The sequence below is a fragment of the Engraulis encrasicolus genome, chromosome 20, assembly GCF_034702125.1.
Source record: "Engraulis encrasicolus isolate BLACKSEA-1 chromosome 20, IST_EnEncr_1.0, whole genome shotgun sequence".
NCBI lineage: Eukaryota > Metazoa > Chordata > Actinopteri > Clupeiformes > Engraulidae > Engraulis > Engraulis encrasicolus.
This window is the reverse complement of record NC_085876.1, coordinates 35,066,067-35,078,566: the sequence shown is the minus strand read 5'-3', so window position 1 is coordinate 35,078,566 and position 12,500 is coordinate 35,066,067. Positions and strand designations below refer to the sequence as shown.

The following is a 12,500-nucleotide window of genomic DNA, read 5'->3' as shown; positions in this document are numbered from 1 at the left end:
TGTCTGTCTGCCTATGTCTGTCTGTCTGTATCTGTATATCTGTCTGCTTCTGTCCATCTCTGTCTGTCTGTCTGTCTGTCTGTCTGTCTGTCCGTCTGTCTGTCTGTCTGTCTGTCTGTCTGTCTGTCTGTCTGTCTGTCTGTCTGTCTGTCTGTCTGTCTAGCTCTCTCCTCATTTCTGACCCTGTCCATGATAATGCAGATACATATCAAAATGCATAACAATGTATCCGTTTTCGCCTCCTGTCCACATGAACACAAAAAAACAGTTTTCAGAAAACAGAGCTTTCTGAAAACGGCCACTAGAGTGGACGAATCTGAAAATGTTGGCTTCCATGATGGCAGAACAATCTGAAAACAGTCTAAAAACGATAGTGTGGACATAGATCATTTGAACTACAAATATGAGTGTGAACTATGTATATTCATCTGGCTTTAAGGTCGACTCAGTTAAAAAAGCAGAAGTTTGCATTGTTTCAAACGTGTTTTCAGTGTAAGCTGTTTTGTTCAGTTGTAATGACTATTGGTAAGCATTGGCCATTTCTCAATGTTCTAGTGAGCACACTTGGAAGTGTGTCAGCTAATTAGTCACGCCCAGTGATTGGATACTCTGCAGAGTTCACCAAAGAGTATCCAATCACTGTGTGTGACTAATTAGGCTGACACACTTCCAAGTGTGCTTACTAGAACATTGAGAAATGGCCAATGTTTACCAATAGTCATTACAGCTGAACAAAACCACTTACACATGAAAACACGTTTGAAACAATGCAAACTTCTGCAAACATGCAAACATTGTTAATGTTTTTTCAACATGGCCTCTGCCTCGCTCTCCCCTCCTCTCCCCTCCCCTCAGGTACAGGCACACGGTGAGCCTGGGCAGCACTGCGGTCATGTGTCAGTTCTGCAAGCCTCCTCAGCCCCTGGAGGCCACCAAGGGCTGTGCCGACTGCAGGTCCAACTTCTGCAACGAGTGCTTCAAGCTGTACCACCCCTGGGGCACGCCCCGTGCCCAGCATGAACACGTCCTGCCCACGCACAACTTCAGACCCAAGGTAAGAGCCATGCTAGTGGTAGTGTGTTTCACCGCATCTATCATTAGTATAATAACTATTATGTTATTGCATACATCGAGTGCAGACGTGGCCAAAACAAAAGTAGAAGTTAAAAAAACAAGACATGCCATATTTCTCTTCCAACATAACTAACTTCACTGAGTAACTGGTCTAGCCTGGTAAACCAGCGCCACCCGCTGGACGCCGAAAAATGTTCAGCTGCGAGTGGGTCTGGCCTCGGATCTGAGAACGTTTTGAACACTGTGCCCTGAGTCTGGCAAACCCAATCACAACGCAGAGATTTGTTTTGAATCAAAGCGGGCGGGGTTTTGAGGGAGTGACGACGAATCTCGCAACACCGTTGGGAAAGCACATCAACAGCAAAGATCGCCGATTGGTCAGAGCGCCGGCACGGTTTGAAAAAACAACAGGTTGTTCTCATCAACAATCTTCGGAGGTATCGTTCATCGGGGCCAGACTAAATTACTCCGGTCTCACATTTAGGCTGGTTTATCAGGCTATAACTGGTCTGCAGTATACGGTCTACACAGTCTACAGGTTCTGCGCTAGTTGGATCAACTTTAGGGGTTTTCATTTTAGGTAATTAGGTTTTTTGCAGTAACAACGTCTAGCCATTAGGTGCATGCTATGCAATATCATGTGCTAGTGTTGTGCTTACACTATGAATTTACTCCTACTTTTACTTTGGCCACTTCCAGAACCAGACGAGTCTGGTTCTGAAAGGTAAAAAGGCAGCCATGATAGAAAGAGTCAAATCTCCTTATCGATTTGATGCAAACAAGCTGTTAATAGTCCATGTGCATACAGTAACTTATTAAAAAAGAGAATCATTTGGCCACTGTATGTAAAACAAAATGCATAAATGGAACCCCTAATTATGGAAGGTTAATTCACATTCTGGTAAAGTCTTCTGGTCAGCTCACCACAAACCTGGCCCCAGTCCTCCCCTTTAGGGTGTTTGGTTGTAGGCCTATAGCTTGAACACCTTGTCAATGCCTAAGCTAGTAAACCCCAACCCCTCTGGTGGCACACAAAGTAGATGTCATCACTCACATCACTCACCATGGTTAAATATTTATAATGGAAGCCCAGTCACACCCTTTATATTAGTGTTTTTCAACGGGGGCTCTACAGCCCCTGGGGCCTAAAAAAAATAATGTTTTGGTTCCGGTTGCCGACCGACCCTATTTTTTTTTTCTTGAGTTTTTGGAATCCTCAAAAAAATATCGATGTTTTTTGGAGGGTTGTTTATATAGACAAGACACAACACGTTTCTTCATTCCCATAACTCGCCATCTCTCACTTTCTACCTGCCTGCAAGTTACTGAATTTGCATCGCATGACTATCCACATAGGAGCAACATAAGCGCGCGCCACAAGTGCCGCCCGGCTTGATATTATAAAACCCCAAATGTCACTGCAGAGTTGCGCACCTATCGGTCACGTTGTTGGCTAATTATTATGCTACAACATGCTAATTGGTAGTCGTTGTAGCTCGTAAGTTTTTAAATAACTTGCCTCACAGCGTTCTTGCAGACTAATAGGCTACGATGTAGTTTGGGAACCTGGCGAAAATGCCTGTCAAATGATAAGTCAATCGCCTTACCTCAACACCCGACACGGACACAGCCTGACCACCCGCCTCGAAATGCAACACACAGAAAACATGAGTATCCACGATTTTTGAATGTATTGATATTGTCTCGTCGTGTTAGAAAAGGGCTTCCATTCAGTCACGCTGCATGTTGGACGAGATGCATAACTCCTTACAGCAATTCTAAAGTAGCACTGTATCAATAGCTTGTAATTGTAAAATAAGTTAATACGAGAGAAGGGAAATGTTTTGCCCAAGTTTCCCTTCATTCTTTCATTTACCACAAGGCCTTGTTAACCAAGAAGTCCGTTGGCCCGAGCCCGTTATTTTCTTGCTCTCTCTCTGCTTGTCCCTCCACCATCGCGCAGCAGCAGGGCATCTGTCACTGTCTCACTCTCCGCACCTCCTCCAAATAATGAAATAGAAATTAACGATGATGTCGCCACAAATACGACTGTTCGATGAAGACCTAGGACTACTACAGTTGCCTACAATAATGATTTAATGGCAATGACGATGTTGCCCCTCGATCACCCTTCATTGAAACATTCATATCGTCTCAGGCGTCTACATCCTCGTTTAAAACAAAAATGTTTGCAAGCCAGAACCTTCATCCCAAGGAAAATATGGTCTACAACCGATGATGGAAAGGAATAAAAAAAAAAGAAAACGGGACATAGCCTACAGGAGCTAAAATAGCAGTGTCAGGCAACTGGCTGCTGGCTATATATTATGTATGATCATATCCTCATTTCGGTGACGGTCAGTATCTTGGCTCATTTATGCTTATTGTAGGCTATTTCATTGTAGCTTTAGCAGGCCACACTCCACTATCGTCCTTGGCATTGTTCAACAAAGTTTATGACGAAATCTGGCGCATATGGGGGGTTGGGTGGGTCGGACATTTTAAAATAAAATGGAAAAAAAATCGATAAAAAAATAAAAAATCCGACCGACCCATGACCAAACCTGACAACCAACCGGAACCAAACTCTTATTTTTCTTAGGCCTAGGGGGGGCATTGTTGAGAGCTAGGGGGGCGTTGAGAAGGATACAGCTGGGAGGGGTTGGCGCTTAGTTGCCATTGGGGGTATTGGTCCATTTTATGTTTTAATACTAAGGGACTAAAGGCTTATGATGAGGTCAAGGGGGCTTTGGAAGGCTTATGATGAGGTCAAGGGGGCGTTTCTTCAAAAGAGGCTGAGAACGGCTGCTCTATATGAAAAGCGTTATACGAGGGGGGCAGTTAACCTGGCTACCCAACACCCACATCCACCCAGAACTGCAAAAAGGGAGGTCATAAAGCATTTAAAGTAAAGTAAGCCTAAGGTGAAAACTCCACCTTTGCCCTCAGGTACTCACCGTAACCTATACGCCCACGTCTTACCACTTCAAGACAGGCACACGCCCTTAGCTTTGGCCTCATTGTAAACACCAGGGCAGACACACAGACTTTCACCTCTCTGTCTGCTACCCTCATCTTCAAACATAAGACCTATGCCCAACACACACAGGCACACACACACACGCACACACGCACACACACACACACACACACACACACACACACACACACACACACACACACACACACACACACACACACACACACACACACACACACACACACACACACACACACACACACACACACACACACACGCACACACACAAACACACCCGGTCCCCAACCTCAGCCTCAAGGCCAGACATACTAAAACACAGCCTCAAGGTGCAAACACACCTTTGTTCAAGGGAAATGCGTTTAAATCCTGAAGTAGGCTATTATCATTGGTCAAAAGAAATGGGATGTAGCCACTTAGAAATATGGTCAAACTTACCTTCAGTTATTGATGTTGTTTAAGTCTTGCCAAGGATTTCCAAAGGCACAGCTTATGGACTAGATGACTAGACTCTATGGGCCATATTGTGTTTTGTGTGTCTTTAATGTGCGTTTTTTACGTGTGGATTGTGGAGAAATGTCATGCAAGATACATTTCTGTGCAAACAGACAGTAAAAGTTGATCTTATCTTATCTTATCCTATATCTTATCTTACACAGCTTGATTATGTTAAAAAGCCTTTAATGCAGTATGATGGGCTGAGGCGTTGCAAATAAGTGTCTTCTTCAGACGGGAAGTAATATTGTATGTGCAGTCCATAGTTGCCATAATAAGTGGAAAGAGAAGCAATTGCCTCTTCGACAGGACTATTTTACCTACCACAACCATGAATGCTGTGTGGGACCATCTGTGAATCTACACAGACACAAGTTGCCCGAGTTTAAGACCCTAAAACCCTGAAGTACACACCTTAAGGGCCGTACACACACATCGCTGCTATTTACTAGCTTCTCGGTTGCTCGCCTACTCGCCTTTCTTTCATGGAACGTTCGCTGAAAGTTCCCGCGGCTTTAACTGCCAATGAACAGGCGAGAAGTACTGAACTCTGCCTTCCAATTGGTTACTCGCCTACTCGCCTTGCTCGAAGATGAAATATTTTCAACTCGGGATCCGCCCACATCGCATCTCGTGTACAGTACTCGCCTACTCGCCTGCTAGTCTTGCTGGAACAGATTGACATTCTATGGAGTTCATTCGCTGAGCGAGTAACTAGCAGCGACGTGTGTGTACGGCCCTTTAACCTTTGCCCCTGGTCACTAGGACACTGAGCACATACCCTCCAGGCAGCGACGCCCACCTTCCTTACCCAACTACACCGTCCCCCACGCCCCACCACCCACACACACACTCCACTTAAACATAAAGCCTGCTTAATCTTCTAAATGAAACATTCTTTCACACCTCATTTCACTCTCTGTGTGGCAGGCAGCAATGTCTGCCGTAAATTGAGTAACGTTTAGCTGGCAAGACAAACCATAGTTTAATAAGGATTTACGTTAATCTCCAGCCATTTTCCACTCGTTTTCTTTTCACTCCACACACACACACAACCGAGTGGGGTTTTTTTTGCGTGGTTTGGCTGAGTGTGTCCCTCGGTGTCGGGAATTAAGTGGTTTTGTGGTTTGTTTTTTTGCGCTTTGTTTAGTGCTATGTGCTTCTTTCTGCAAGTGCATTCATGCTTTATTCCCCCATGGTAAGGGTTTTAGTGTTTAATAAGCCACGAGTAGCTTATAGAGAGCCTGAGAAGGAGTCTGTTATGTAAAGCCCAAACGTTTAATCAGCAAGTATAAACTGTCATTTAATGCAAATAAGGATTGCAATTGTCCTTGGGGCTTAGTACCCCTGATCATTTTTAAATAAGCCTTTTTCTTATGTAGATCTGTGGATATTTATGTTTCCCATACGTGTGGTTAAGTAGAGGCTTAAATGCTTAGTGTTTTATGTAGTCTTGCAAATAAACAAAAGCTTTAACCACTCCATACCATGTTCATTGAAAACTCTTGAACGTACGATAGTGTATATGAAGCGCCTTATTCATCTATTTGTCTTTAACACAGTGTGCTTCTAAAACACACGCCTCAACCCAGTAGTTTTACTCAGTTGTCTCTTGTGGTGCGGTGGTGGTGGTGGTAGAGGAGCTGTTCGGCAACCAGAAGGTTGCAGGTTCGAGCCCCGCTCTGCCTGACCCCATTTATGTGTCCTTGAGCAAGATACTTAACCCCAAACTGCTCCTGGTGGCAAGGTGGTACCCTGCATGGCAGCCACTGCCACCGGTGTGTGAAATTCACATTGTGAATGTGAGTGTAAATGCGAGGCATATAACTTAAAGCGCTTTGAGTACTCGAAGGAGTGGAAAGGCGCTACGTAAATGCAGTCAATTTACCATCTTGTCTCCATACCACATCTTCTCTTTTGAGAACACTTGTACACAACACCCGCTGGTGCAAAATGTCATTCGACCCCCAAAAATGTAAACGCTTCTCTTGAAAGTGACTCGTTCTGTCGTAACTAAAGCACATGTCCTCCCAGAGGAATAACTTTGTTCTGTCATGTACAATGAACATCAGCATCTTCAAGCATTGCAACAAGATGCCTTGCATGGTTGCCTCATCCTTATGCGTTGTACAGGGTATGATATGATATGATATGATATGATATGATATGATCATATGATATGATCTAAAAGACAAAATGTACGCCCCTGTAGTACCTCAACTGGTGTCCTGCAAATTACACTTGATGTGAGACTCTGGCATGTTTCACATCGGCTTTACTCAAGAAGGGTTATCCTCTAGAACAGCATGGCAACTTTGTATTGGATTTTTTTTTAGCCTTATTCACAGCAGTTGAGAAATTCATACCATCTGAATTCAGTGTCAAATATTTCACGTCTTCACAGCATCACACACATGTTGTTTCTATTATACTTAATGAAATAAATCCCATGCATATATTACATCCACCCCTCTACTCATCATACTCCAGAGAGCCCAATGACGTTTTAGTTGTAGCACATTTCAGGATGGTGCAACCACAGCTAGAACTATTATTGTTTGGATTAAGATTTTTTTTTTAGTGAGTTGTCTAAGACAGTGTTTCCCAACCAGGGGTACGTGTACCACTAGGGGTAAGTGAGCACACTGCAGGGGGTACTTGGAAAAATGAAATATTGTATGGAGGGTACAGGTCTTTTTGTCGAATGGATTCTTGAGAGGGGACCATTCGAACAAAACGTTGGACCATTCGTATAAGGCAGGGGAACTTTCGTCGAGGACGTTCCGTCTACCGCAAAAGCTTACGAATGGAGCATAGTCACTTTGGGATATAGAGCATGAATTAGGGGGTACTCATGGAATGACAAAAAGGCTTAGGGGGTATGCAAGACAAAAAAGGTTGGGAAACACTGGTCTAAGAAGCATATTCATTGCAGTAAATTAATGACCAAACATTAATGAATATATTGGCATTATCTGTTGCTGTACTACCTGACATCTAAGCCCAACAAATGTCATTGACCCACATACGTCAAGAACAAGCAGCTGTTATAGGCCCCAAAAACATTTAGTTTTTTTGTCACACTACTGTATGATGAGGGCATAAATGTTTCGGAAATTGAATTATAATCTTCAATCTTATATTTTCTTTTACTGCTCTGCTTACTTTAGCATGTACTGTGGTTATTGGTGGTACAGCGCTACTGTAGTCAGCATTGCTGACTTGTTAAACGGACACGGTCTGAGGTTTCGTTTTTTTGCTGGGTAGTTATAGTACAATATGTTGTACAAACTACCACTGTAGAGTGTTTGTGTTGCTCAACACTCACGAGGCCAAAGCAACTGCATACATGTTGGCAGAAAAAAACATTAATTTACACATACGTACGTAGTGCCATTGTATGAAACATTATTTCAAATAGTGACAGAAAGCTATTTAAAAAAGTTATTATAAGAAAAACTGGTGAAATGGTGAACATGGGGAACATAAGCTGCCATTGACATGAACGCACAGTATGAGGAAGGGGTGTCTGAATGCTTCCTATACCAAAGTCAGTCGACCTCATTGCACATTCTAAAAAGTGCATTGAATGCCTTAGCTGTTCCAAAAATAAACAAACAACACACATGCAAACATTGATTGAGGGTCATGGTATTTAGCCAATGTGTAAATGGACAAAAAATGTAAATGGAGTGTAAAATGTGTATTAGTCACGCTACAACAGAGACTGTAGAGCAAATATGCTCTTGGATGGATAGAAAAAAACAATGTTTAAATGAAACCCCTTAGGCTGAAGTAAGTAATGGAATTACATGCAAGTGGCATTTTACTATTAATTGCTTTTCAACCACCTCTCTGACATATCTTCTCTCTGACTGTCTGTCTGTCTGTCTCTGTATGTTTGTGTGTGTGTGTGTGCCCATGTTTGTGTTGTGTGTGTGTGTGTGTGTGTGTGTGTGTGTGTGTGTGTGTGTGTGTGTGTGTGTGTGTGTGTGTGTGTGTGTGTGTATGTGTGTGTGTGTGTGCGCCCGTTTGTGTGTGCCTGTGTGTATATGTGCGCCCGTGTGTGTGTTTGTGCGTGTGTGTGTTTGTGCGTGTGTGTGCCCGTATGTGTGTTTGTGCGTGTGTGTTCCCGTGTGTATCTGTGTGCTGTGTGTGTTGTGTGTGTGCGTGTGTGTGTGCCCGTGTGTATATGTGTGCCTGTGTGTGTGTATGCGTGTGTGTGTACGTGCACGTGTGTGTGCGTGTGTGTGCGCGCTGGCCTTCACAGGTGTTGTCATGTCTTGAGCATGACCAGGAGAAGCTGCAGTTCTACTGCAAGTCGTGCCAGAAGCTGCTCTGCTCCCTGTGCAAGCTGCGCCGCGTCCACAACGGACACAAGATGATCCCCATGACACAGGCCTACCAGACACTCAAGGTAGGTGGGAAACAGTGATGTAGTCTACTTTTTATGGTGGGTATACTGTATATTTGAGCATTTTTTGAAGTGGGTATACTGTATATATTTGTGCTTTTCAAAACAATGGATCAATCAATTTTAAGTGGGTATACTGAAATCCCTGAAATTTAGAAGTGGGTATACTCCGTATACCAGCGTTCTACGTAGACTACACCACTGGTGGGAAACTACAAACATAAGCCAGTCCTATACATGGGTTCGCCGTGTTTGTAAACACGAGGTTGTGAGGAGGGACAAGACACTGGCAGCCAACCACGTGAGCAAATTTTTTGACCGACAGCGGTTTCCAACAGTCAGAGGTTGAGTTGTGCGCAGCTAGTTTCGCCCAGTCAGGTTAAAAAACTAAAATTTAAAGGGCTGATACTATTCAGGCTCCATGCCTGATTTCAGGCTTGACAGAGTTTGCAAAAATAAAAACATTGATAATAATTAGCCATTAGGTTATTCTTATCTCAGAAAGTGTTACAGGTTCAGGGCTTTCTTCTACGATCAGGCTTGAATAATGGTCATACACAGGCTATTAAATGTTTGAATAATGTGTCAAAATAGGCCTACGTTACGTCACTATGCAGTATCTTGTCGTCGTCGTTAGAGCAGGGGAAAAAGTTCAGGCTCAGGATTTTTTTTCACTATCACCCCTGAATTTAGAACCCATGTATACCTGTGTTACTCAAGTGTCTTATGTGATCCTCATCACACAGGCCTACCAGACTCGCAAAGGTGGGAAGACCAAGTCCTAAGCTTGACTCAAACTCAGTCCTAATTAAATCAGTTTTCCTCAAATTACTTAGACAAAGAGAGAGCCACTAAAACCCTTCAGCTAGTGTTACTCAGTACACAGTTGTCATAGATGATCCCCGTCACACAGGCCTACCATAGGTGGGAAGACGGAGTCCTAAACTACTTAATCTAGCCATTTCCACCCTTCAAGTACTTTTACTCAAATCTCGTATCTGACCCCCATCATACAGGTCTGCCAGACTCCCAGGATGGGAAACTAAACCAGTCCTAAACCAGGATACCATAACTATACTATGTATACTAACTATACTATGTATTATGTGATGCATATCACGTAGGCTGAAAGTCAAGATGGAAAACTTATTCCAAAATAGTCGACCTGACAATCAAGGTGGGAAATCTAGTCTGTCTTAAACAGTCCTAAATTAGTGCTACCCAAAGATTTTAAAATGAGGGCTACCTCTGTAAAAAAAGACAAAATAACAAGCTAGGCATATTTTTAATCTAATCCCTTGTCTGACCTCTGGTGACAGCTCTGTAAAACACAGCAATTTTACATTTATCATACCAACAATGGAATCAAGATAATTGACGTGGAGGAATAAAATGGATTTATATTGGTATAGTCTGTTATGCCAAGTGCATTTCAGACGTGAGGTTTTTAACCATTTTCTTGTCACATCTTAACTTTTACAACAGAACGCCCCTTTGGCCAGAAACGTGTTCCACTTAGCTGATCTCAACACGCAGCACAGACTCCTCTTACTGTGTAATTATGTGCTCTGTAAATGGCCCCCTCTTAATCCAGTAAATACAGTGCTGCACACATGTTTTGCTTAAGTGTTAACTGCCCTAGAAATGCTCTCAATGGAATAATCTGCAATTATTGAATTGTTTAATTTCAATGGGATTGATGGGGCACCTTGAGGCAGTGACGATATGAAACACTGTCACAGAACGATATGTTGATGAGCTTTTTTTTAGCAAAATGTCATGCTCTTGGGTTGCTTTGTGAACACACACAATACGAGAGATACATTTGGGAAAATATCCACTGTGTAGCATGGGTGCTGCGAGGGGGGGAAAGGTGTTACAGATTCTAAGGGCCCGACAGCACTGACTGGGTCCCTGGAAGGATGCTGATAGCATATTTTGTCATTTTGGGGGCCGAAAATTTGAATCTTTCATGGGGCCCAAAATTTGTTGCGGCGCATTCTCTGACTTTTTGAATTAGGTAAGAAATATTCACATACTCTGTTTCAGCTGTAGAGAAGAGCACACACTTACCGGGCGAACATACTGGTGACAGAGAATCGATAGAGTGGGCAGCAAGAGAGCAACGAGCGATAGAAGCGACAGAGAATGTCCGTTAAAAGCAGAATGCAAGCATTCCAACATTCCCATTGGCTGTGGCGGCTGTTGCTGAACTGCATCATAGCTAATTTGCATAATATTAGCTCGAGTCCTGTCGCTCAAGCAGAGAGAGTAGAGAGAGAGAGGTTCCATTGGCCCATTGTTTCCTGGTTCTATTATTGGGGGGGAAATCCCCCTTTAGGCAGACCTAGGCAGACCTGATGACTGTTCTATTCAATGCTAGGAGCATTATGACACGCCCCTTTAGGCAGACCGGAACCTGGTCACATTAGGTGCCCATAGAAACCTATTACATTGGCATATCTCTATATACTTAAAGAATCTCTGGCTCAAGTGGCTCAAATTGCCTTTAGTCACCCGAATCGCTTTTGTCTCTTCTGTCACCAGCGACTCAATGCAAAGTCAATTACTTCTGTCAGTGGAATTGCTCAAGTCGCGCTTAGTGTGTTTGTGCCTTAAGGTGTCTCAATTAGAGACAATAAGATATGCCACGTTTGCTTAAGTACAGTAAGATATGCTTGATATAATATGATATGATATGTTTGTCATGACTGGAAAAAACTGTAAGAGGAATGAGGGCAAATGAAAAGAGAGCAAAAGCAATTTAAAAGAAGACTGATAGTGAATGATAGAACGATGTGAATAGTAAAAGAAGGAATGAAAAATAAATGATCCAAAAAGGGAAAATTGAATAACGGGGTTAAAAAAAGGAAAGGGAAATGAAGGATAAAAAATAAAGAAAGGATGCGGATGAAGGAATGAGTGAATTAAGGAAACGAGAGACAAACGAACAAATGAATGAATCTATCAAATACATATAAAAAAACACAAAGTAAGAAATCAATGTAGTAGGTAGGTCTCAGTCTAACGGTACATGCACACAGGGACGGCACGTTTCCTTAACGTCTCCGTGAGCAGTGCGAGTCCGAGAGGTTTGCGGGCTGCCTTTCACACTGCACAGTCAACGTCCACGTTCTATTCGCGGGCAGCAGCCATTCATTTTCAATGGGAGCCGCGCATCGAGTTCTATTTTCAAGGAGCAACGCGGACATGTCCGGTCGGGACGGACATGCGCCGCACTTACACCGCGTTCCTGTGTGCAAGGCATGATTTGTTTTCATGCATTCTAACCGTTTCGGACTGATAACGGACACGTTCTGTGGACGTACTGTGGATGTCCGCGCCGTTGGTGTGAATGCAGCGTAAGATGGCCCTTGTAAATGATGTGGACATAGGCCACATTGTTTTGTTGCTATATAAAGAAAAATAGGACACAATTAAATTGAACACAACTGTCACCTAGATTGTGATGTGCTTGTCATTTCTGTCACAGAGATGCCTCAGTCTCTGTGTCTGTCA

At 43.2% G+C, this 12,500-nt stretch overlaps 1 protein-coding gene across 1 annotated transcript in view; it reads left to right on the top strand.

Moving 5' to 3' along the window:
* Positions 1-12,500, top strand: part of trim46b (tripartite motif containing 46b) — a 59,593-nt gene that overhangs the window by 17,257 nt on the left and 29,836 nt on the right. Inside the window, exons 4-5 of the mRNA XM_063184924.1 lie at positions 856-1,054; positions 8,838-8,984. Of these exons, the coding sequence (XP_063040994.1) occupies positions 856-1,054; positions 8,838-8,984 (346 nt within the window). The remainder of the gene's footprint in view (positions 1-855; positions 1,055-8,837; positions 8,985-12,500) is intronic.